The 27,298-nt window shown below is 44.9% G+C and overlaps 1 protein-coding gene across 2 annotated transcripts in view; it reads right to left on the reverse strand.

The window, feature by feature from the left end:
• RERE (arginine-glutamic acid dipeptide repeats) overlaps nt 1–27,298 on the reverse strand; it is a 246,800-nt gene that overhangs the window by 80,786 nt on the left and 138,716 nt on the right. For both annotated transcript variants that reach the window (XM_056125470.1, XM_056125469.1), the window contains 3 exons: nt 23,246–23,370; nt 21,116–21,215; nt 5,876–5,974 (listed from right to left, as the gene is read on the reverse strand). In XM_056125470.1, coding sequence (XP_055981445.1) covers nt 5,876–5,974; nt 21,116–21,215; nt 23,246–23,370 — 324 coding nt within the window. The remainder of the gene's footprint in view (nt 1–5,875; nt 5,975–21,115; nt 21,216–23,245; nt 23,371–27,298) is intronic.

Genomic DNA, 27,298 nt, shown 5'->3' on the forward strand with positions numbered 1-27,298 from the left:
CAAATACAGTAACAAGTCTCACAATGGAGACGTTACTAGTGCCCGCTCGAGCAAATAGATGAACAATGGGAGGATAGTGCTACAGTGCTACAGTGCCAGGTTCTTATACATGCAAAACATTTGCTCTATCAGTAAGTTACATTCTTACTCCATAAATTTCTTTTAAAAACTCTGACCAAGTTTTGCTGGTGGCAAAGACTCTGTGTTGGGAACAGCTCCACTGTGTTTCTTACCATCCAGCCATTAGAGCACTATGTCACTGAACTGAAATGGACACAGATTAGGCTTCAGTTCAGCAAGATTCCAAGTATCTTTGTTCCACAGCAAATGAAATAAAAAATATACTACTGATACTCAAACTGTCAGGAATTACTAAGAAGTATCAGATGAAAGTCCCCTACTATGTTGGGCCAGGGTGATAGTAAGTGACTAGGGCTCTTGCCTCGCATATGGCCAACCCTGGCTCAGTCCTATGGCCCCCCCGAGCCTCACCTGGAGTGACCCCTGAGCACAGTCAGGAATAAGCCTTGAGCACCTCCACTTTGTGCTCCTAACACCAACACCCCCCCCCCAAAAAAAAAAGAACAACAACGAAAGACAGACAGACAAGAGATAGGCAGGCCTCCTAGTGTACAGCTTTGAGCCTAAGAAACAGTGACACGGGCTGATATGGGTCAAAGGCTAGTGAGTGGACATGTTTTGCAAGTTGGGGACCCAGGTTGGATCCCCAGCATGGCACGGTTCCCAAAGCAGCAGGGAGAAGGAGCGGCCCAACTGAGTTTAGTCCTCCGCATCCCCTATGATCTCCTGAGCACAGTTACAAAAGGTGTGGTCCAAAAGCCAAATAAAAAAAAAATCAACAAATTAAGAGGGCAAACGATCCAGCTGGTAATGACCACACTGAGGTCTGAGCAAGGGGCAGAGGGCTTGCTTCTGCCGGTCAAGAACACAAACACAGCGGTGGGCAGGCAGAAGCCTGAGCAACAGCTGGGTTTGGGTTGGCAAGAACCCGGGACCTGCCAGAGCAAAAGGTTCCCAGGAATCCACCCTGGGGACTTTCAATCAACCCTCTCACTTGTTTTTTGATTCATCTCAGTGCAAAGTAAAACAATAATGAAGTCAAATCAGCTGATCTTAGATCAGATGGACATACTGGAGACAAGGGAGTTTAAAAAGAACTAAATGACGGGGCTGGAGCGATAGCACAGTGGGTAGGGCGTTTGCCTTGCACGCAGCCAACCCAGGTTCGATTCCCAGCATCCCATATGGTCCCCTGAGCACCACCAGGAGTAGTTCCTGAGTGACGAGCCAGGAGTAATCCCTGAGCATCGCTGGGTGTGACCCCCCACCCCCCAAAAAAAGAACTAAATGTCCAAGTACATAGAAAGCTGAGACGAATAAACAGGGAACACAGGCCCATATTCTCATCTATTCTTGTATTTTGTTATTTCTTTGATTCTTGGGTGAGAAAATATGTGGAATTCAGCAGCGGGGGTTTGCATATGCAGAACAAGCTTCTTTGTTCATTTTTGGGCAACACTTAGCAACACTGAACATTGCTTGGTGCTTACTCCAGGTTCTGTGTTCAGGGGTCACACCTAGCAGGCCTTGGGGAAACATCTGGTGCTAGCTAGGGATAGAACAGGGCCGGGCAGGTGCAAGGCAAGTGCCTTACCCACATCTCTATCTCTCACAGAGCATTTCTTACAGAGCTCAGGGGATTGATCATATGCAGTATCAGGGATCAAACACTGGTTTGGCCGTGCAAGGTAAGGCAGCTACCCACTATACTATCTCTCAGACTCACAAAACTGGCATTTTTTTCACAATCAAGGCCAGTCTCCAAACAGGCACAGAGTCTTGAGGGTTTAGGCATCTTGTCACAAAAACTATACAAAGATCTGATGTGGATACATTTATCAGAATCTTCCTTTGTCCAATCAATTATTGGCTCTCTTTCACTCAAGGTTTGAGAGTGAAGTTTAACTTCCTATAAGGGGGGACCCTATGCTCCCCAGGCTTGGAGGGCTACCAAACACTTCTCAAAATGCAGACTGATACAAGCAAACATGAGAATGAAAAATCAGCCCAACTCACAAAGTTTAAGGATCATCATCCTTCACTCAGAATATTCAAAACTTTATTAATTTATTTTGGGCTTGGGGCAACATGTTGCAGTGGTCAGGGCTTACTTCTGGCAGGGTTCAGGAGATGATATAGAATGCTAGGGATTGAACCTGGGTCAGCCATGTATAAGGCAAGGGCCCTTCCTGCTGCACCATGGCTCCAAGTCCTCATTCAGCACTCCCATCAGTCAAGTTTCATTTCTCAAAATAAAACCAGCATTTTTCTTAGGTGTAAGAATCCCCATTCCATCCCACTATCTCTTCAAGTCCCCACAAAGCAGCACAGGAAAGGAAGCCAAAATCTGTTGGGGGGGTGGGGAGGAAGGATGGAGTGGGGGATGGGGGTGAAGCATATTCCAGGCTGGCTGCTCAGGGCATGGACTTCCAGGGACAAAGTTGTGTGCCTGCCCAAGACAGCTGTTTTTCTTTGTTTGGTTTTGGGCTGTACCAGGTGGTTCTCAGAGGACCATATAGGGTACCAGGGATCCAACTGGGGTTGACTGTGAGTTTTCACTAAACAAAGACACGGGCACATGGGACACAAGTGGCCGGTGATTGAGAACCATTCCCATGGCCGGCTCACAGACGGACAGACGAAGGACTTGGGGAATGGAGAGAAACAGGGCCTGCGCCCCAGGCTGGTTGGTAGTCAGTTTATTTCACTCTCCTCCCCAGCATAGTCCAATTTCCCCCTTAAAGCGCAATTGTAGTTGTAGTTTTGGTCGTAGTCCCAGTCATCAAAGTTCCACCATCCTAGTCTCCTAGTAGATCTCAAAGACTTCTACATAGTCCTCCTAGTCCTCACAGTCACCATCTTTTGAGTCCCCTCTTTCCCTCCTGCACAGTTATGTAGCAATCATGAAGGGTGGGATACACAAAGGTGGGACCAAACATTGTCATAACAACATCGGTAAAGCCACTCCTTCAGGGGAAGTTCTAGGGAATTAACTCAAGGACAAAATCTCATCTGAGGGTTACTCCAGATTACTAAGAGATCTGCTCAAGGGCGGGATTCCATCCAGGGTGTATTGCTTTCTCCTTTCCTCAGCTAGTAATCCATTTAAACAATCACAGTAAATTTACTTCTTATAATATCGAGAGTATTCGATATGCCAAACACAGTAACAACAAAGTCTCCAATGGAGACGTTACTGGGCCCGCTCGAGCAAATCGACAATCAATGGGAGGGCCTTTTTACCTTTGTATAAACACAGTAAGAGATGTACTTAAAGGGTGGTTCTTCCTGGGGACATCTCGCTATATATTCCAGACCACAGTCCTCAGGCCAGGTTAGTCTTTCCTAACCCCAGCAGGTAATGACAGAATTTGTTCCGTGACCATGCTCTTAATGTATTGTACTTATGGTCCTTAGCTTGTCCCTTTTAGATGCCAGGGTAGCTTACTGCTTGCCCTAGGTCCATCCAGTCCCTTCGTTAGGATCCTGCTTTTGGGGGTGTTAGGAAGAAAGGGCAACTGAGGTTAAAGTCAAGTAAATATGATGGAAGCCCAGGAGTAAATATTTGGAGTCAATTAACTCCCATGCTACAAAAACATAGCACCAACCATCTTCCTGTGTTTATACGAAATGGACATTGCTAAATGAACCATGCAAGTGACATAAGGGAAAGAGAAAAGCAATACAGGATTATCAGCGCTTGATGGGCTTGGGTGTGCCTCAGGAGCACTGTTGTGGGAGTAACTCAATAAACCTAAGCTCCCTTGGGAGGAGCAAGGACAACCCAATGTTATCCAACAGTTGGCCGTGTGCAAGGCAAGTGCCCAACCCGCTGTACCATCTCTACAGCCTCAAAACAAAACAAAAATTTTCCTACACCCAAGGAATAGTGCCAAGCTTAGAGACCTGCCTTGTAACCAAATGGTCACAAGTTCAAATCTGTGTCCCAAGTGACTTCTGAACATTCCTGTGGAGTATGTGCATGTGTGTGCACACACACACGTGCACACACATGTATGTACATATACATACACCAACATATATGCAAGCTTTTTAAAAATAGCAAGAGTGGACTGGAGAGATAGTACAGGAGGTAGGGCGCTTACCCTGCACATGTTTGAATAAGATGAGATCCTGGGCACCACCAGGAGTGATTCTTGAGTGCAGAGCAAGGAGTAACCTCTGAGCACTACTGGGTGTGACACCCGAACAAACAAATAAAAATAGTAACAGAAACTTCATCCTAAATATGAAAAATTAGTCTTAAGGGACTAGGAAAGCTTCCGAGCCATTTCAGTGCAGGGTGACTGCCTGCTGTCCCCAAACCCCCTCCTCTCAGTGCCCACCCGTGCCCACTGACAGCCATTCCTGAAACAGCCTCCTGTTTCTATAATGACGCAGGGCCTTGTAACAAATACCAACCAGCTGAACAACCAAAATTCTTTCCACCCCCCCACCTTTTTGGGGGGCTTTGCTCAGAGCTGATGCCTGGCTTTGTCAGGCATCACTTCTGGCAGTGCCTGGGAGACCACATGCGGTGCGAGGAATAATTTCAGGTCAGTCACCTGCAAGGCAAGTGTCTTATCTGTTGTACTATTTTTCTGGCACAAAATTTACTTTTTAAAAGAAAATAATATCTTTTCTCTTTCTTTCACATTTGGGGCTGGAGCGATAGCACAGCGGGTAGGGCATTTGCCTTGCACGCGGCCAACCCGGGTTTGATACCTCTGTCCCTCTCAGAGAGCCTGGCAAGCTACTGAGAGTATCCCGCCTGCACAGCAAAGCCTGGCAAGCTACCCGTGACGCATTCAATACGCCAAACACAGTAACAACAAATCTTACAATGGAGACGTTACTGGGCCCACTTGAGCAAATCAATGAACAACAGGAGGACAGTACTAATAGTGCTTTGATATCTAGGAAAACTCTTCCAAACATCAGGCCAGAGATGCAGTTCAGGAATTGGGACTGGAGTGATATTACACTGGGTAAGGTGCTTGCCTTGCATGCTCCACACCTGGGTTCAATTTCTGACATCGTATATGGACCCCTGAGCAGCCAGGAGTAGTTCCTGAGAGCAGAGATAGGAGTAAACTTGAGCATCACCACATATGGACCACCTTTGCACATCAAATGTAGCACTGTAGCACCATCCTTCCATTGTTTATCGATTTGCTCGAGCGGGCACCAGCAACGTCTCCATTGTGAGACTTCTTGTTACTGTTTTTTGCATATCGAATATGCCATGGGGAGCTTGCCAGGCTCTGCCATGTGAGCAGGATACTCTCGGTAGCTTGCCGGGCTCTCCGAGAGGGATGGAGGAATTGAACCTGGGTTGGCTGTGTGCAAGGCAAGAGCCTTACCCACTGTGCTAGAGCTCTAGCCCACATCAAATGTAAAATCAAACAAACAAACAAACAAACAAACAAACAAAAAAACCCTACTGGAGCTAAGGCACATGCCCTGCACAGAGCCAGTCCAGTTTGATTTCTGGCAGCACAAGGTCCCCAAAGCACCACTGGGAAGAATTCCCAAGCACAAAGCCAGAGAAGAAACGATGCAACACCAAACCGCAAAATTCAAAGGCTATTTCCCATTATCTGTGCTACATAAGTGGATGATGCTCAAGTCTTTTGTATGGTGATGAGTCTGAAGGGTTCTCTCCTGGCCCGCTGCTGTCACTCACAGTCCACACAGAAGACCAGTCTTTGGGGGGGCCCACCCCTCCCGTCCCCGAGCGGCAGGGAGACACCCTGATGAAGCAGACACATGGTGAGTGCCCGGCTGTGCTTACCACTTCGTCCTCCGTCCAGCACTTCTCAATCAGCTTGGGCACGGGCTTCTTGACCAGGCGCTGCAGGGCTTTGCCAGCATCATAGCCACTTTCATGGAGCTAGAACGACAGCAACAAGAGCGGTGAGCAAACTGCACCAAAGAACGGGACACAGAGCCAAACCCAAAGAGGGGACCGCCCCCCCTCCCCGATGAGCTCCAAGGCAAGCAGCAGGGGACCAAGCGTCATTTCAGTCTGTGGGATAATCGGTTCTCACTGTACACCCACCTTACACCCACCCTATTCCCCCACTGCAGCTGTCCCGGGTGACAGGTAAGGGAGAGAATGTTCTGGCAGTAGCAAGAATAGAAGTACGAATAACAATAACAAACACATACTGAACATCTGGCCTGGCACTGAGTGAGGCCCTTTCCAGAACCCTGGGGCGGCATTTGCTTACTTCATCTTTTGGGCTGAGACCTCAGCGCCTCCAGGAATGAGGGCAGTCAAGCGTGGAAGGCGCAGAGTTGGGCACTCCCCGACACTTGTCCCATTCTCTAAGGCAGCCTACAGACATGCAGCTCACATTCTTTCTCTTTTGTGTTCATGACTTCAACTATAGTAATTTTGCTATTTAAAATTTTATTAAAAAATTTTTTTTTTGCTTTTTTAAAAAGAATACCTAAAATATAAGAACTTTAGGGGGAAATAATTTAGTAATACTAATGTTCTTAGTATGAAAACATTTAAGCCCATAGCTGTTGGCTAAGCCGGACATTCCCTTCAGGACTAGCTTCCCCTCTGATCCAAGCTAATATACTTTCCCACTCCACATCATTCCACTCTCGGCCGTGCCTAAGCTATAGCCCTGACTTGTCCTGCAAACATATTTTCCTGTCTTAGCTTCTGGAACTCCATCTCCCCCAAGATCCTGAATCTCAATTTGGCAACAATGGAGAGAAGCAAGTACAAAAATCTTGCTCAATCTCCCTCCAACAGTGGCTGCCCCTCCAAAACTCCTGACCCCTTTCTCTGACCCAAGCCTCTCAATGGCTCGGTGAGCACGGCCTGCAGTGCCAGTGTCTACCGCAGCATGCAGTATACTCCAAAATCCCTTGGGAAATTGGTCAATGTCTTCACCTAGACTGAAACAAGAAGAGTCACCCCGCTTTCATTAAGTTAAAATATATTTATATTGGGGTAGGGAGTTTGGGCCACACCCAGTGGTGCTCAGGGCTTACTCTTGGCTTGGTGCTCAGGGATCACTCCTAGCAGTGCTCAGGGAACCCTACAGGTGCCTGGGATTGAGCCTAGGTCAGCAACGTGCAAGGCAAGTGTCCTCCCCGCTATACTATCACTCCAGCCAAGAACTTCAATCTCTTAATTGAAAAACTCACTGGCAACTGCACAACACTCAATAAAATTAAGGAACAGATCCTAACTTTTTCTGCAGGAAACTCACTAAGAAGTGGGAGTCCAACACATACAAAAGATCAGAATCAAGGAATGTGGAATAATCACAGTTGCTGAGACAATACGAGACAAGAGAGCCTCACGTTGCCACTCTCCTGGAGGAGACTCAGAAGGAACCATTCCTGTGCAGTGCTGGCAAGCAAACCCCACTGGTGATATGCAAGGCAAGTGCCTCTTTCCCGCTAAATGGTGCTAAATCTGAACTATGTGAGTCACTTTAGGCTACACATTAACTAGAGCAATAAGCCAATTACCTTAAAACAGAATAAAACTTTGTTTCTTTGGATTTTGGCCATACCCAGTGGTGCTCAGGGTTTACTTCCTGGCTCCAGGCTCAGGGATCACTTCTGGCAGAACTTGGGGGAACATATGTGGTGCCAGGGATTGAACCTGGGCTGGCAACGTGTAAGGCAAATGCCCCTACCAGCTGTACTATTGTTCTGGCCCCAACAAAACATTTTAGTGATGATCGAAATGCTAGACTCCGCTTTGGTGGTAAAACTGCATCGTGAGGGTATGGGGGAAGGGTGCACGATGAATACAAATGTTAAATATTAACTGATTATACTCATCAATAGACTACTTATAAAAATACTATAGTTTGTGAATGTTTGAAAATTAGTCAATCTAACCTGCTTGTAGAGGTGTAAGATTACAATCAAGTGATTTTTTTTACTTTGCCCAATATCTAGAACAAGCAGTATTTGTCAAATTCTATTGTATATGAAATTTTCTAATAAGATCTTAGACACATGAATTGAGTAAAAGGAAAAACTGCTTGTTTAATCTTTAAACATCTAAGTGATAATATGAAATCAGTTCAGCTTGACAAATGATACATTTTAAATTAAAAGCTGAATAACATTTTGTTTAGTTATAAAGAGAAACACAGAAAAACTATTGGTTCTGGAGTCCAACGATCTGGGTTTGAACTCTAGGTCTACTTACTATTCAAGTGACATTTTGTAAATAACTTTCTCTCTTTGGGTCTCAATTTCATCATCTTTAAGAATGAGTTAAAGCAGGAGCAGGAGAGAGAGTACAGCCAATGGGGTGCTGGCCATGGACAGGGTCAAACCCCTGGTAACCCATATGGCCCTCTAAGCTTGCCAGGAGAGAAGGCTAACTGCAGAGCTGAGTACTGCCAGGTGTAGCCCCCAAACAAAAACAAAGAGTAAATGGGGTAAGCGAGATAGCTTAGGGGCAGAGCACAACTTGTGCATGCAGAAGGCCCACGCTGGTATCTGGAAGAGCCTTGGTTCCCTGAACAATGCTGGAGTAGGATCAGAGACACCAGATCTGGCCCCCAAACAACAAGTAAAAAACAAAATAAAACACACAGATTATATATCAAAACCCTGCAGCTAATATCCCACTCAGTAAGTGAAAACCTGAAATTCCTTCCCTCTAAGATCAAAACTGTCCATTCACAGTAGAGTGAGAAGTCCTGGAAGCAAAATGAAAAAGTGCTATGAGGGATTCAAACTGGGAAAAAAACAAAACACCCCATTAATATCATTATTCCAGATAATTTTTTTTCTTTTTTTGAACTACAACTGGCTGTGTTCAGAGGTTATTCCTAGATTTGTGCTCAGGGGTCAATTCTGGCGGGGTTTGGGGATCAAACCCAGGTCAGACACATAAAAGGCAAGTGCCTTATATTGGGCAAGTGTAGTAAAAACAGAAAAAACTCAAGGATTCCATTAAATAACTCTTAGACACAATGGTATGGTAAAGTGGAGGCTACAAAATCAAAATGCAGACTTCATATTGATTTTCACATACAAACAATTAGGCAGAAGAGAAAGATATGAAAGACATAATTCCATTCATAAGTGAGTTGCCGCAAAATTCAAGTACCTGGGAATTAATTTAACAAAGGAGGCAAAAGACTTACTCAATGCAAACTATAAATTACTGTTAAAAGAAATAGCAGATAGAAAGAAATGGGAACATATTACTTGTTTATGGTGGAAAAATTAACATCATTAATATTATTATCCTTGGAGCCAGAGCGATAGTATCGCTGGTAGGGCATTTACCTACCCAGGTTCGATTCCTAGCACACCATGTGATCCCCCAAACCTGCCAGCAATGATTCCTGAGCTCGGAACCAGGAGTAAGCCCTGAGCACTGCTGGGCATGACCCCCAAACCAAACAAACAGGAATTATTACCTTAGGGGCTGAAGAGATAAGACAGGGCAGTTGCTTTGAATGTAGCAGACCCCAGTATGATCCTAGTTACTGCCTATGGTTCCCCAAGACTTCCAGGAGTGAACCCTGAGCAGTCAGGTTTGGCAGCAAAACCACCTACCCTCATCAAATGATCATCTGACCCAAAGCACACAACTTTAAACACAAAGTTCTCATCAAAATTAAAATTTTCATAGCATTATGAAACTTAAGAACAAGGAACAAAACCTGCTATAATAACTCTCCCCAAATAGCCAAAGCAATACTGAGAAAAAAAGAAGTTGGGAGATTTTTCTCTGTGGTTTTAAATTATATTATAAAGCTCTTGTAATCAAAACTGTGTGGTAAGGCCTAAAGGCAGACTCTAAGACCAATGGATTAGAGAGCCAGAGATAAACCTCCAGATACATGGATGATTAATATATGACAAAGAACATATGTGCATGAAGTGCAACAAAGAAAGCCTCTTCAACAAAGGTGCTGGTATAACCGGTTAACCAGCTACTTGCAAAAAATAAATCTGATCTCTATCTCATACCATATACAAAAGTTAATTCAAAATGGACTAAAGCCCTCAGATTTAGGGGCCTGAGAGATAGTACAGCGGGGAAAGCGTTTGCCTTGTATACTGCCAACCCAGGTTTGATCCCCAGCATCCTACATGGTTCCCTGCACATCGTCAGGAGTAACCTCTGAATATCATCAGTATGATCCCCAAACTAATCTCCCCTCAACTAAAAAAAGATTTTAGATTTAGACCCAAATCTACAAAATTTATCAAGGAAAGGAAGCAGCCGCTCCACCATTTTCATCAATGTTCTAGGTTAGATAATTTTTTCCAGAGACAGGGGGAAAATGGTATAATAAAAAACCACTTATGTTTTACTTAACTATTCATGCTAATAATTTATGAAGTTTGATTAAAACTTGAGTAAAGTATACAAGAAAAAAGGTTTTGAATCGTCTACAACTGATAATAGGCAATTAAATTTAAAAACATAAAGCCCATTTCTAAAGCAAAGAGCTGAGTAAATGGAGTTAAATCAAATATCATTAATCCTGAAGCCATTCCTGGCTTTTAGTGACCCCAGGAGGGCTGTAAATGACGGTGGGAAGGAAGAAGTGCTCGAAAGTCGTTGCTGTGGTTGGCCTTGCATGCTGGAGAGACCGAGTGGGTGTTTATCACACACCCACTGAACACGGGACCCCAGGAGCACAGGATCCATGTGTCCTCTGCAAACCTCTACTTCAGATCTTGTGTTTCCATGGAAAAGCTGCTGCAATTTCTGTGGGAGCCGTTGCCTGCTGCACTGTACTTTGATTGAGAGGCGACCCCTCCTTCTTTTGACCCACTATTTGTCCTTTCATGCTATAAACCCAGTAAATATTAAGTGCCTAACCTCGTCCACCCAGATACAAGACACACTTGAAAAGTAAGAGTCGTGAGGTTACTTACAACAGTGATGAAATATTTATTGAACAAATTAAGTCAGAGCATCACTGTGCTGTTATCAATAATTCATAAAGACCACTGCAAACACAAAAAGAGCTGGGGCAGGGATCTTCTGACATGCCCTCCTCTTTTTTTTTTTCTTTTTGGGTCACATCCGGTGATGCTCAGAGTTACTCCTGGCTCTGCACTCAGGAATTACTCCTGGTGGTGCTCAGGGGATCATACGGGATGCTGGGAATCAAACCCCCAGTTGGCTGCATGCAAGGCAAACCACCCTACCTGCTGTACTATTGCTCCAGCCCCCTGACATGCCATCTTCTTGGGGACCAAGAGGAACCTTTCTGAAAAGTTACCTCCTCAATTTTTTTAAAAAGTAAAAGTCACGCAGTTTTATTATCAAAGGGGAAAGAGAACAGAACAGACAGGAAATCTGAGTGGGAGAGGTCTAAGAGTGGGTTGCCAAGGGGCCACAGTGATAGTATAGTGGGCAAGGGTGCTTGCCTTGTAGATGGCTGACCTGGGTTCGATCCCGAGCATCCCTTATGGTTTCCCCAAGTCACCAAGAGTAACCCCTGAGTACAGAGCCAAGAGGAAGTTCTAAGAATGCTAGCGTGGCCAAAGAAAAGACTTCCTTCCTTCCTTCCTTCCTTCCTTCCTTCCTTCCTTCCTTCCTTCCTTTTCTTTCTTTTCTTTCTTTCTTTTCTTTCTTTCTTTAATTTTTTTTTTTTTGGCCACATCACATTCTGTGCTCAGTTACACCTAGCCTGGCTGGGAGACCAAATGCAGTGGTTGGATTTGAACAATCATGGGGGCAACAGTCACACGCTGGCATGTGCATTAGCCTCTGGACTATCTCCCTGGCCCATTTTTATTATTTTTTTTAGGGGAGAAGGAGGGCTTGGGCCACATCTGGCAGTTCTTGGGGCTTATTTCTGGACAAGCTTGGGGCAATCAAAGTGGGGCCGGCTGTGTGCATGGCAGGGCCCTTTTCTGCTAGGCTATTTTTGTGGTGCCTCTGGTTCTTCTTGCAATGTTCTATTTCCTCCACCTGTTATCCCCACTACCCCTTAAAGACACTTTCCAGCAATGATCTGGGGGCTGCATGCAGCAGTGACTAGAGCCACTCCTCTACTTGACTCTGTGCTCAGGAGTGACCCCTGGTGCAGGGACCAATGAGGTACAAGGGATTTGAATAAGGGTTGGCCACATTAAAGTCAAGGGCCATCCGTATTATTATCACTCTGGCTATCTAGGACTCTTGCTAGAGAAAATTCTGAGTTCAAGTTGTTATTTACCTGTTGGAATTTAAAATTTTTTGGTTTGGTGCTCAGGGCTTACTCTGCTAGGGATTGAGGGAGTAGATGGGGTGCCAGAGATCTCATCTGGGCCAGCCACGTGCAAGGCAAGCACCATGCATGCTGTATTATCACTTCAGGCCACAAGCTTTACATATATCCCTTACTTATTAAAAACAAACATTTAACATAGGGAAAGTTGTTACTGTCCACACAGCTTCATAAGAACAATTACCTTTTGGTCACTTTGGGGGAAATTACTGGAGTTCAAAATATTCTTCATTACTTCCACAAATGTGTAGAGTACTAAACTGTGCCAGATATTATACTAGGTTACAGTCATACAACAGTCATACAACTAAATTATCATACTAGGTATTATTATACTAGGTATATATACTATATTAGATATTATACTAGGTTACAGTCATACAACTAAATTGTGCCAGATACTATACTAGGTTACAGTCATACAACTATGACTATGACAGAAAACATATCAAGAATGTGTGCCTTGGGGTATACCGGAGTGATAGTACAGTGGGTAGGGCACATGTCTTGCACGTTGCTGACCCCGGTTCGATCCCCGCCATCCCAGATGGTGCTCCAAGCCTGCCAAGAATGATCCCTGAACACAGAACCAGGAGTAAGCCCTGAGCACTGCCGGATGGGGCCCCCCAAACCAAAAGAAATGTGCCTGAAATGCACCACCTGTGTTTTAGTGTAACACACAGAATCTAGTTGCCACACAAGTGCACCTATACAAATTTATCCACTGTTCTATCTCTCTAGCCCCTACAAGGTCCTTTTATTTATTTTTGTTTGGTTTGGGGCAACACCAAGCAACGTGGGGCTATTCCTGACTCTGCTCTCAGGAATTCCTCCTGGGGATGCTCAGACGACCATATGGGATGCTGAGGATAGAGATTTGGTTGGCTGTGTGCAAAGCAAGCGTGCTACCTACTGAGCTATCTCTTCAGCCCCTAAATGGTTCCTTTAACAGAAAATTTTCTATCACTCCCCTAGAAAAGATTGTTTAAAGAACTTACAATAAAGATGGGTGTTATGGAATACTTAAATGAATGTCTGTTTTGGGGAAGTGATTCTTGGCCAACCTGGTGATGCTTAGGGGTTACTCCTGGCTCTGTGGCTCGGGAAACCACATGGGGTGCGAGGGATCGAAAGAGGGCAGGCCCCGTGCAAGGCGAATGCCCTCCCCACTGTAGTATCTCTCCAGCACCAAATGAATGCCTTTTAGCTACTGTGGAAAAACAATTACTCGGAAAGCTATAAAAGTAAGATAGTAAACCTTTTTAGTTTATAGCCAAGGCAGACTAGTGAAATCTGGGATTAAGTGTAATTTTAATCTAACGCATAGAGAAATGAATCATCTATGAACTACTGGTAAAAGGCCATTGTGAAAAACAGGCATCAAGGTCGAGCACCTTTCGCTAAAGCAGTTTTCAACCTTCACGAGATTGAAGGAAGCTCTAGTATCTCGCACTCTGGACCTCACCCCACCTGCCACAAAAGCAAAACCAAAACAAAGAATCTTGGTTTGTTTTTTTTTTTTGGGGGGGGGGGAGGGGGGTTTACACCCAGCAATGCTCAAGGGTTACTCCTGGCTCTGCACTCAGGAATTATTTCTGGTGGTGTTCGGAGACTATATGGTGTGTGCAGGAAATCAAACCCGGGTCTGCAGCATGCAAGGCAAACACCCTACCCGCTGTCTAACCGCTCCGGCCCCACAAAGAATCTTGTATCTTTTCCTACAACTGTCTTCTTTTCCTTCATTTTCAGTTGCTTCACTGCAAAAGAGCAAACAGTAACCTTTCCTCAATTCAGTATCCCACATCCTCAGCTGGCATCCTTTTTCCATACCCATGAGATCTGGTGGGTTGTCCCAGCCCAAAGCAGGCTGCTGGTGCCATGTTCTCTCTGCCTCTGATCGACCCAATGATGTTACTGAGCAACTCTCCAAGCCAGACACTATGCTAACCATGGGAGGAAGTATGGCGTGAAAAAACCGGCCTGGGTAAACTACCAGAGGACACTTGGGAGGGTGGTGGCGCTGAAAACAACAGTACTTTCCGAGGAACAATATCCTGGTTTCAATCGCTGGCAACAGAGTCCAAACCCCATATAACTGGGCCTGTTTAGCAGCTACACAGGCTGTCCCAGTCCACCACTTCTGCAGTCCAGTGAACAAGGTGCAAGATTTAAGGCAGGAGCTATTATCAGCTTTGCCCCAAAATGGATGGGCTGAGGTTTCCATTGGTTAAGTGGGCCTACCAACTGCTTAGCTGTGTCCGAGGACAACAGAAAGCTTTCTATGTGACATGATGTGGGTCAGAGAGACAGTGCAGTGGGTAAGGTGCTTGCCCTGGTACCATATGGTCCCCCAAGCCCTCCAGGAGTGATCTCTGAGTGCAGAATAAGCCCTGAGCACTGGGTGTGGTACCAAAATGGAACAAAAGAGTGAGGTGAAGTGACATCATGAGACAAGATACTATGCAACGTCAAAGAGCTAACACGGCCGTGGCATCACCACAGGGAGCACTGTTTTAAGAGCTTGACTCTTAGGCTGCCGGAGGTTCAGTGCATCCACAGTGCTGGGTTTACACATCCTCCGGTGGTTTCTTACTGCCCTCTCAGGATTCACAGGAAGCAAGGCTCAGGCCACTGAAGAAAAACACATTTCTGCATAATTGCCCAAGTTAAATCTGTTCCTCTCACTCGGCCTGACAAATCATTCCCTGCTTATTACTTTCTATAATTTAATATATATAAGTGCTTTACTGGCAAGCTTCTCAAAAGAATAAATAATACTTAATGACTGCCTACAGTTTAATTAACTCATGATTGAATTTCTCATGGATTGCTATAAACATTAAATTATATCCTTCCTCAAAGCTACCAGAGATAGAAATCTTGTTTTAAGTTTTAACTCCCTGTCTAAACAATTCTAAAATTCCAGCAAATTCATATACCGGACAAAGAGGTGTGAGAATCAACTGTAATACATGATCGTAAAGTGTATTATTTTATGGAGCAAGGATGAAGTCTTAATTTAAATAAGACTAAAAATGTGCACAGATCCCAACAGCTCATTTATACTGCAGCAATCATTAACCATCTCTAGATCTGGGCAATCTGATTAGCATAAGCTCTGCGTCTTACCACAAGGTTTCAAGTTTCCACCCTGGCTTCTCATCTGAGCTGCCATTTTCTGTCTGCGTGATATTGCAAATAAATTTTCCTTTTGGCATGGCTCAGCTGTCAGGGCCCTCTGTTCTATAATGAACCCATGAATTACATCTCCCTACTCTGACATCTCTGGTCTCACACATCAAAATATTGTTCTTCAATTGTAATTTATAACTTAATTTAAATGTCCCTCTGACTGTGACCTTTGTGGATCAAATGGCACTGCATCTGGCAGTTTCTATGACACCAAAATATCCTTTGACAATTATAACCATTTATAACTGCAGAAAAAGCCTATCTAAACCAGATTGTGATTCGTGCTAAATATTAAATATTTGCAGTCCACTGAGAACAATATTAAAACTCAAAGTCTTTTGCTACATAAAATATGCAGTTTCTTGGCAAGAAATTGCCAAAATGAGAGAGAAAAAAAAAGGGATGTGGAAGAGACCTTAAAGTTCTTCATGTAATATTTAAATTTTTAATTTCTCTTTTTTTTGGTGGGGGGGTACAACCGTGGTACTCAAGGTTTACTCCTATTTCTGCACTAAAGGTTCACTACTGGCAGTCTTGGGGAGCTATCTGGGGTGCCAGGGATCAAACCCGGGTCAGCCACATACACAAGGCAAATGCCCTAGATGCTCTATTATTGCTCCAGTCCTGATTTTTTTTTTTTTTGCAAATTTTTGTGGCAGCTGCCAAACCTGGTAGTGGTTGGTGGGGAAACCCAGGCAGCATGGGGGTCGGGGTGGCAACAGGGAGCCCAGACTTGGGCACGGACTTGGGCACTGCTCTACCATCCCCCAGATGGTTCCCTCGCTCCCTCCCATTTTTTTAGCCACATCCAGCAGTGCTCATGGCTTATTCCTAGCAGAGCTCGAGAGACCACATGGGGTGTTGGGGCTTGAACCCAGGTTGAACTTGTGCATTATACTATTGCTCCAGTTCAGTTCTAATTATTTCAACCAGTAACACAAATGAGAAAGAATTTACTGAAATATATGACAAGTTTAACCTGTAACTTGCAGATGTCAGTACATTTTCATTCACACCTCCATCACAAACAACCTGGTATCACACTCAACATACAAAGCATGTAGACCTTACTAAGCTAGAATGAAAACTAAAGACACTTAAAAAACAAAATCACTATTATTCCAAACAATGCTATTTAAGCACCTGTTGTACTAAATTTGTCGACATATTCTTATGGAACCTAGTTTAGAAATAACCACACAGACCCGAATTTAATTGCTGAGTAAGGGTGGAGGAAACAAGCCTGAAGGAAATACAGAGTTGCACGCCAACCCTGTCCCCCACCCCCAATCCCACGAGGAACTCCCATGTCACCGGAGGAGGGTCCAGAGTTTAGGAAATGTATCTTGTGCCAGGAATGAGTTAGGTTTTTAGGTTTTCAAGACTTCATCCCTCACACAACTCTGGGGACAGAAATATTACAATGAGAACTCAGCAGTGAAGAATCCCCGCGGGCACCACAACACTGGAGAATTGTCTGGGTCCCAAACCGAGTCGGTATCACTGGAGTGCCCCAAATGGAGCAGGTGCAGTCTCCCTGCCCTCTCCAGATGGAATCCCGAGGACCATGAGCTTCTACAAGCATGGCTCCGGTATGTGGAAACCAAGACTATTCCTCCGAACCTGATATACAAAGTGAGCAATGGAAAATAGATGATCTAGCATCTGCCCCTAGAAGGCAGGCTTAAATGGTGGTGGGAATATTCAAGCAAAATTTAATGCCCAAAAGTATAGAGAGAGTATCTGAACAATTGTCTGCTATAAAGGCAGGGTGAAGACTGCGATGAAAATGGAAGGGATAATGGGGATATTGGTGGTAGAAAGTTTGCACTGGTGGAGGGATGGGTGATCGATCATTATATAGCTGAATATCAAACATGAAAGGTATGTAACTGTATCTCAAGGTGGCTCATGCTTCTGGACTGTGAATTAAGCTACGGCCCCATGCCACCCCGGGGCGGGGGGAGGGGGAGAAGTTTGTTGTCCTTTCTGCCTTCTTCCCCTGGGTGGCATGGTGACCGCCATCTTCCAGAGCCTATTGGACTGAGAGGTACGAGCCTGCAGTGATGAGACACGCGGGGCGTCGCAGGATGGGGGCTGGAACCGCCCCTTCTCCCTGCCCCAACAAGAGCCCGAGTTGCCACCCATGAATGGCTCCTCCGGCTCCTGAATGGCCATGATCCCAGAGGCACACAAACCAATTTCGAAACCCAGCGGCTTCTGGCAGAAATGCTTCTGGACTGTGAATCAAGCTACAGCCCTGTGCCACCCCAGGTAGGGGGGTGGGGAGAAAGGGCATTGTCCCTTCTGCCTTTTTCCCCTTGGCGGCATGGTGACTGCCATCTTTCGAGCCTATTGGACTGAGTGGTATGAGCCTGCAGTGACGAGACACATGGGCTCATGAGACGGCGGCTGGAACCAGCCCTTCTCCCTACCCCGACAAGAGCCCAAGTTGTCGCCCACGAACGGCACCTCCAGCTCCTAAATGACCATGATCCTAGAGGCACACAAACCAATCCCAGAAGCCAGTGGCTTCTGGCAGAAATCCCTCCAGACTTAATTACTAAAATATCAGAAATCCAAAATTGCGTGGCCGCGCAACATCATATGCTCGTTATTATCAGCAATAGAAAACAAATTATTCTCAGCAGGTCTGAATGTTGGGAGGGAAATTCCAAATAATAATGGTAGGTCTTCTGTCGAAAAATTGAATGTAGAGAGAGAAATGTAGAAAGTAGAAAGTAGAGAGTAAAGTGGCAATCATCTGCCACACTGGCAGGGGGAGGGGTGGGATGGGTGTTTGATCATTGTATGACCGAGACTTAAACCTGAAAGCTTTGTAACTTCTCACAGAGATTCAATTAAAACATTAAAAAAAAAAAAAAAAAAGAATACTACAATGAGGGGCTGGAGCAATAGCACAGCAGGTAGGGTATTTGCCTTGAACATGGCTGGCCCAGGCTGACCCAGGTTCGATTCCTCCACTTCTCTCAGAGAGCCCGGCAAGCTACTGAGAGTATTGTGCTGCATGGCAAAGCCTGGCAAGCTATCCGTGACATATTCAATATGCCAAAAACAGAAACATGTCTCACAATGAAGACGTTACTGGTGCCCGCCTGAGCAAACTGATGAACAACGGGAGGACAGTGCTACAGAGCTACTACAATGAGAGGTTCGGAATCTTGTTCAGGGCCTGTTTTCTATAAAGTAGAAGGGCTAAATTCCAATCTAAACCCATGTGCAAGGGAGCGGGCTGAAACTGAGTGCCCACCTCCAATGTCCTTATTATGGCAGCAGGGTCAGGCGATAAGCTGGGACTGGTTGGGCTCAGGGCTCTGCAGCCACCCTGACACTGCGAACATGCTATCCCTGCCTAACATGCAGGAGGAGGAAGCGAGGATGATAAAACTCCAAATATCACCACCGGCTCTGGACTGTCGTGGAAAGACAGCTGGGAGAGCACCTGAAGCCTAGTGAGTGCTCTCCATGTCGAAGGTCTGGGTGCAGCAGGTAAGGTGCTGACCTGGGTTCCGTCCCCGCACCCACCCGCTATCAGGAATGATCCTTGAGCCAGAATTAGAAGAAAGTTCTAAGCGCTGCTGGATGTGGCCCCCAACAAAACCCAAAAAAGCCAAAACCAAAACAGAGCAAGGAAAAGACAACCTAGCCACATAAGACATGAATGAGAATCTGGCAAACTATTACTCGAAACCAAAGGTATTAAAACTCTTAAGTCTGATGTGATCTTAAGTAACAGTTACAGTAGTGACAACACTAAATGTCCTAAGGTAGAGTTGACTGGAGAGCACGTGAAAATACACATCCTGGGGCCAGAGACAGTCTTAACATGGCAGGGCGTCGCCTTTTACATGGTTGATCTGGTTCATCTCTGGCACTCCATGCGGTACCCTAAGCCCCACCAGTAATGATTCCTAAATGCAGGGCCAAAAGTAAGCCCTGAGCACTGCCAGGTGTGGCCTAAAAACAAACAAAAATGAAACCCACAAAAACCAAAACAACTGAAAGTGAAAACAAAAACAGGTTCCCCAAATGTTTTGCTAGGGCTGGAGAGCCAACCCAATGGATGGGGACAAGGTCAACCCTGGCACAGTCACCACAGAAGCTACTCAGAGCACCAAGAAAATACGAGGAAAGGAATCTAAAAGAGGCTCGCTCCTCAGCCGTGCTCTCCCCTGCTTCTCTGTTTCTTTTCCTGCTGATCTCCTTTCTGCTGATCTCCTTTCTGGAGACGCTTCTGTTTTCACATTTTCCCATATTTCCCTTCTTTCCAAGCAAGTTTTGTTCTATAAAAACTACTTTATTTCACACACACACAAAAAAAGTTAATGGGGCTGGAACTATAGCCCAGTGGGTAGGGCAGTCACCTTGCATGCGACTGACCCAGATTCACTCTTGGGTACCCCATGTGGCCCTTTCAGGCCCACCAGAATAATCCCTGAGTGCAGTGGGCCAAAGCCCAAGAGACACTTTTAAAGATGAGACGGACAGGAGAGGAAAGATGCATGTTTTTAGTTTAGGGTCCCAGAGAGGGGTGGGGTGGAAAACAGAAATCAAAAAAAGTTAAACAGAATACAAATGTTTGAGGGCTGGAGTGATAGTACAGAGGGCAGGGCGTTTGTCCTGCATGCAGCTGACTGAGGTTCGATCCCTGGCATCCCATACAGTCCCCTGAGCCCACCAGGAGTGATCCCTGAGTGCAGAGCCAGGAGTAACTCTTGAGCACTGCCAGGTGTGGCCCCCAAACCAAAACAGCCAATAATTTACTTTTATAGTCTATAAAATATAGTTGCTGGCCAGACAGCGTCAAAGAATATTAACTGGTCCCTGCAATCACTCTGCAGCAGAGCGAGTTCTGTTTTAGTGGTGTTAAGGTGGACAAGCAGTCGTGGTGGCATGTCAGACAGCCAACCCATCAATACAGGCCTGCTAGGGTCACCTTCTCGTCTAACTGAAACATCTGTATGGTTTTAGAGTCAAATTAATAAAATATTAATTTTTTTGGAGAAGTCTAACTTCTTCTCTATTCCCTCCACGTACTTTCAGACTCAAAGTCAGACAAAGAGACAATGAAAATCATGAATCTCTGGGGCCAGAGAGAGTACAGCAGGCAGGGCACTCACCCTGCACACAGCCAGCCCGATTCCATTCTCCCACATGGCCCCTTGAGCACTGCCAGGAGTGAGCCCTGAGCACCACTGGCATGGCCCAAGTGCAAAGGAGGAAAGAAAGGCACGGTCCCTAGATCCCTAGTTCAGTCTGCGTCCTTAGGAGACTTAAACGCAGTTCCTTATAGCAACCCCTCTTCTGAGGATCAAACGCCATCCTCCTCACATGCTGTGAGGACTGAAATAAGATCACTGTGCACAGTCTTCAGCTATATAGTCAAGACTCGGGGAACCCCCCCACCCCCCACTCTGGAGTAGACGATGGACCCTAAAGGCCAGACCGAAGCAGACTCGTCTCTCAACAGTCACAGGGTGCACGCCAGCTGCTATGGGCTCCTACCCCTCCCGTGACCATCACACTTGAGACAGCGACACAGGACAAGGACTCTCCCCCCACAGTGACTCTGAGACACTCACAGTGTTCAGAGCATTGAGAGTGGTATCATCCCGCGACGCTGCGACACAGCCATCTTCTGTGGAGCCGCCATCACACATTCCCGCAAATGCCGCCATACTCCTTGTGAGAAAGGAAGGGAAACCGTCAGTACAGGGATTTGAACCCTAAGGATGCAGAGAACATTTCCAGCCCAGGCCAAATTCTATTACACCCATTAAAAACCCAGAGTTCTTTGTCCTGTTTCAGCTTATTAAAATAGTACAACTTTTGATTTGCATGCAGCTGACCCTGGTTTGATCCCGGGCACTTCATATGGTCTCCCGAACCCCACCAGAAGTGACCCCTGAGCATGGAGCCAGGAGTAAGACCTGAGCACCACTGGGTGTGGTCCCCCAAATAGAACAAAATTTAAAAAAAAAAAATAAAACCCCCAACCCCCCCCCCCAATTTTATTAAGTTTCTCTATAGCTAACTATTTACTCAGAGAGAAAAAAATTGTTTCTTTCATTTAGATCCATCTTGTTTCTCTTCTCTTTTTGTTGTTCTTTTTTTTCCTTATTTTGTTTTGGTTTTTGGATAACACCTGGTAATACTCAGCAATTATTCCTGGCTGTGCACTCAGAAATTATTACTGGCAGGCTTGGGGCACCATATGGGGTGGTGGGGATAGAATCTGGGGTCAGCCACGTGCAAGGAAAATGCCCTCCTCTATCCGCTGTACTCCTGCTCCAGCCAATTCTCTCATTTCTTTCCAAGCTTTATCAGCTTTCAGGTACGAGAGCTGCGCAATCTAAACATGTGGCAGCAGTCAGCTGGGTTACAATATTTTGAAAGGAGTCTCCAAAAACAAGTGAAATGAAGTCCTTTGAAACCTTTCATGTTCTCCACAGGCTGCGGAGAACGCCCAGGAGCCACTCGCCTCTCTGAAGCCCCTGCTGACCGCACACCACCACACAACACTGTGCCCACCAAACTCGACTGTTTGTTTGGGAGCTGAACCTGGTAGTCTCAGGGCTTACTTCTGGTCCTGTGCTCACTTCAGGCAGAGCCAGGGATCGAAGCCAGGTTGGCAGCTTGCAAGGGAAACCCCTTCCTGCCAGACTCTCTCCGGGGCCCCTTGGACTGATACAGTTGAGTTTCCAGTACCAGTGCAGACAAAGCAAGACTCAGTGTCAGGCACAATCTGAAATTCTCTTTTGTAGTCCAGTTCTCTTTTGCTTTATTTGTTTATTTTTGGACCATGCCCAACAGTGCTAAAGACTTACGCCAAGTTTGACATTCTGGGAGGGATAGAGGTGCACGTAGGGGTCAGGTCCAGGCCCTAGCCCACCACTGAGGCATCTTGTAACTTACAAAATCAGTAAGCATGGGCCAGAGAAATAGTATTGTGGCATAACTTGCCCCCTGTACACACCAGACCTGGTTTTGATACTCAGTACCCCCATAAGGACCCCCAAGCCCTAGCAAAAGTGATCCCTAAGCAGAGAGCCAGGAGTAAGCACTGAGTACCACTGGGGATGGCCATTCATCAACCAAACAAGCGAAAAAAGTGACCAGCTATCAAGTAATGACGTTTTTATTGACATCCTAAATGATCCACTTACTCCTCTGGATTGATACATGTCATTGTAACTGCATGCATGGCTTACAAAGCTGTCTTTCCTAAGTTCTAACTTTGATCTAGGGCAACTGTCAAGAAGGGAAACCTGACTTTACCCTGGTAAACTTTTCTCTGTATGAAGGATCAGGACTGTGATTACTTGGAGAGTAATTACTCTTAAGAGTAGCACTGTAGCCCCCCCTTCCAAAAAAAGAGAGTAGCACGTAGCACTGTCCTGTTGTTCATCGATTTGCTCAAGCGGGCACCAGTAATATCTCCATTGTGAGACTTGATGTTACTGTTTTTGGCATATCGAATATGTCACGAGTAGATTGCCAGGTTTTGCTGTGCAAGTGGGATACTCTTGGTAGCTTGCCAGGCTCTCCGAGAGGGGCAGAGGAATCAAAACCGGGTCAGCCGTGTGCAAGGCAAAGGCCCTACCTGCTGTGCTACTGCTAACAAAAAAGTCAAAGAATGCTCAACATATAAAGCAAAGCTCAGAGAAAGGATGGCTTAATTCAGAAGGCAGAACTGGGCAGATGCCTAGTACCTTGCTGCCCTCAAGTACATAAGCAGGTCACAGTCATTGACTCCAGGCATCCAAACCAGTTCCTCATGCTGGGTCACAGTATCACCATCTGGAGAAGGAAATGGCTGTAAGTCCGGAAGTTTGGCCTGTAAAACAGAGAAGAGACCAAAATCAAGGCACATTCAACAAGGAATGATGGCAGGCAGACCTAGGCACAGTGGCTTACTGGGTTTCTCTTAGGCAGTACCAAACTATCAGAGTCACTGAAACTGGTCTGAAGCACAGGATTGATCAGTTCAGAGTACAAGATAGGGCAAGGGACTGCTTGATCTCTACCTAAGGACCTGTATGCCCCAAAGATGGAATCGAAAATGGGGATGCGGGTACAAGGGGGAAAAGTCTCAGAAATAAAACACACAAAAAAATTTTATAACAAGAATTTAACGAAAACAAAATAAACCTGTCATCACTACCACCACAAGTCATAAAAACAAAAATCAGGAAAAACCCACCAGAAGTATTTGCTTAAAATGTAAATAGAATTATGATTTGGACCCGGGAGACAGCTCAAAAGGCGGGAGCCCATGATCTGCATGTGGAAGCTGAGGAGTCAATCACCAGCACTTTGTGGTCCTCTGAACACCACTGGATGTGGCCAAAATAAGATTCTATTTAGGAGCTGGGGAAATGTTTCACAGGGCTGGAGCCTAACATATGGGAACCCCAGGTTCTATCTATGGTACTCCATGGTACCCCCAACAAGCACTGTGTCAGGGGTAGCCCCCAAGCACTGCTGGGTGTGGCAAAATAGGGGGAAAATTAAACTATCATACCAAGTTAAGGCTTCACTCAAGATACTTCATAGCAATAAAAGTCATGGTCAACATGGGGGAAAAAAAGAGGGTGTTTGAATTAACACTGAAAAGCAGGCTGACCATCAGGATGGAGGCAGAATTAGCTGAGCAGTTTCTGGGACAGGGGCTGCTTGTGAAAGAGGTGACTTTTTGAGATGGCAGAAATGTCACCCTGATAAGAACTGGCACAGTTATCCAATGGCTGTTTGTTCATTTTTTGCTTTTGGGGGCTACACCTGATGATGCTCAGAGCTTTTCTGTGCTCAGGGGTCACTCCTGGCTGGGCTGGGAGGATCCTATGGGGTGCGAGGGATTGAACCCAGGTCAGTCACGTTTAAGACAAGTGCCCTACCCACTGTACTCTCTCTCCAGTCCCTCCAATGCCTACAAATGCTAATAACTTAAAAAAAAAAAGTATCTTTGTTAGGGAAAAGCAGCTCAAACCCCTAAGGAAAAATGAGCTAGGAACATAATTACAGTTTATGGAGAAAAGGAAATGAAAAAGTTCTTAATCATAAGATTATCAATATTGCTGACAAGAGAAACACTGATTAATGCTATGAGACTGAAACATATTATTCCAAATTATGACAATATCCAAGGCTGTGGAAACTAGGGCAAAAAAAAAAAAAAAAACAAGACAACATGAAGATATTCCTAACTGGACCTTGAACTAATCACCAGTGAACTTTCAATTAATTAACAACCCTTTATTTATTTTTTTGGTTTCTGGGTCACACCGGGTGGTTCTTAGAGTTTAATCCTGACTCTGTACTCAGGGGTCTCCCCTGGTGAGCTGGGAGGACCATATGGGGCCCGAGAGATAGACCTAGGTCAGTTGTATGCATGGCACTCCACCTGTTGTACTCTTCCTGCCTGTAATTAACTTTAAACCTACTGGTACCCACTAGAAGCTGCTAGGAAGCAATTCAATATTTTGAAAACTAGGTAACAGAGCAGAAGACATCAAGTAAGAGGGAAGTTTCATATATCCTGCTAATGAAAAAAAAATGACAGGAATAGAATACCACTGTTTTGAAATCTCTAAAAACTCTAAGTAACAACCAGCGGCCGTCTATCCTCATTAAAAGAGCCACATGTCTGACTCTTGGCAAAAGTACACACACCTACCCGGGAAGAATGAAGCTAGCAAAAGTATCAAATCGGAACATATTAAAATCTCTAGGTTAAACTTGATTTTTTTAAGAGATGCCAAGGACAAGAAAATACTCAAAGACACCATCAGCAAAATCCATATTGTGGGAGACTGTTGACTATATGAATGCATGCTTTGGGGTCATACCTGGTGGTACTCTAGGATTACTCCTGGCTCAGGATTACTCCTGGTGGTGGCTCAGGGAATCACACATGGTGCCAAGGACAGAATTGGGATCGGTGGCATGCAAGGAAAGTGCCCTACCCACTACACTATCTTTCCAGCTCCCAAATTATTTTAAATCCAAACTGTCCAAGTTAGTTCAGGCTATGTATTAACTATAACAAAACGTCAATTACCTTAAAACTGAAGAAAACATTTTAATAATAATGCAAATGCTAGACTCCACTTTGGCCATAGAACAGTATTGTGAAGGTGTGGGGGAAAGGGTGTACAATGAATGCGAGTGTTAAATATTAACTAATTCATTTTATGCTTTCAATCATTCAATTACTAATTCACTTGGGAAGGTTCAAAATGATTCAATCCAGCTCAGCCTGCTTTCAGAAGTGTTAGACTACAGGGGGTCAGATAGATAATATAGTGGGCAGGGCACATAGCCAACTCAGGTTTGACCCCCAGCACCCCATATGGTCTCTGAAGCACAAAGCCAGGAGTAAGCCCTGAGCACAGCTGGGTGCTGCCCAAAACAAGCCCCCCCCAATAAAATTACAATAAAGTGAGGTTTTTATAGGTTACCTAATACCTAGAACAAGTAGTTATTTCCAAAATTCTATTATACATGAAGATATCTAGTAAAATGTTAAAACAGATAAACTGAATAAGGGAAAAACTGCTTGACTATTTAAAAACTTTATAAACAATTTTCTTTTTTTGCTTTTTGGGTCACATCGGGGATACACAGGGGTTACTCCTGGCTCTGCACTCAGGAATTACTCCTGGTGGTGCTCGGGGGACCATATGGGATGCTGGAATCAAACCCGGGTTGGTTGTGTGCAAGGCAAATACCCTACCCACTGTACTATCACTCCAGTGCCAAAACTTTATGAACAATTTTTAAGTGATAATCTGAAATCAGTTCAATCTGATCGAATGGTACATTTTTTGTTGTTTTGAGTGTGTTTATTTGGGGGCCACATCTGGCAGTAGTCAAGGCTTACTTCTGGCTCTGTGCTCAGGAATTACTTCTAGCAGTGCTTGGGGGACCATATGGGGATGCCAGAATTGGCACCTCAGTTGGCCACGTACAAGGCGAGCACCCTACTGACTGTACTATCTCTCTGGCTCTCAAATAGTACATTAAAAAAATTTTTTTTAATTAAGAGACTGACTTACAAAGTCATTCATAATTGAGTTTTAGGCATATGATGTTTCAGCATCAGGCCAATCACCAGTGTCAACTTCCCTTCACCACTGTCCCAGCTTCCTGCCTACTCCTGTAAAAAAAAAAATACCTTTTTTTGATTTGTTTTGTTTTTGTGTCACATCTGGTGGTGCTTAGGACTTACTGCTGGTTCTGTGCTCAGGGGTCATTTCTGGCACAGAGGACTCTATGGGGTGCCATGAACTGGACCCAGGTTGATCAAATACAAAACAAGAGCCCTATCTGATGTTGCTCTGGCCCCAATATATTTTAACATACTGTCTCTGGCCTTCAAGGAATGCCCATTAGAACATAGCAGTCAATTTCTTTAACATATACGGTGAAAGAGAGAAGGAAAAAGATAAGTATGTGAATTAAAAGAGACTTGAAACATCATCATTACAATAAATGGTTAGTATTCAGATTGCAATCTGGACTGTAATAAAAGTTAAAAACAGGGAGACCAAAATGTAGGGAGATCTGCATTGAGCAGACACTTGAATATTAAGAAATGACTACTTGACTACTTTTTTATTTTATGGGATATGCTGTGATTATGTTCTTTTGAAAAAGTTCTTTGAAATACCTAAAAAAAATGTATTTATGATTGATTCCAAAAAAAAAATGGTGAGACATGTTATAAGGGAGAACAAATGTGACCACAAATAAGAGGGTTAGAT

Source organism: Sorex fumeus, unplaced genomic scaffold, assembly GCF_029834395.1.
Source record: "Sorex fumeus unplaced genomic scaffold, SorFum_2.1 ptg000054l, whole genome shotgun sequence".
In the NCBI taxonomy this organism is placed as follows: domain Eukaryota; kingdom Metazoa; phylum Chordata; class Mammalia; order Eulipotyphla; family Soricidae; genus Sorex; species Sorex fumeus.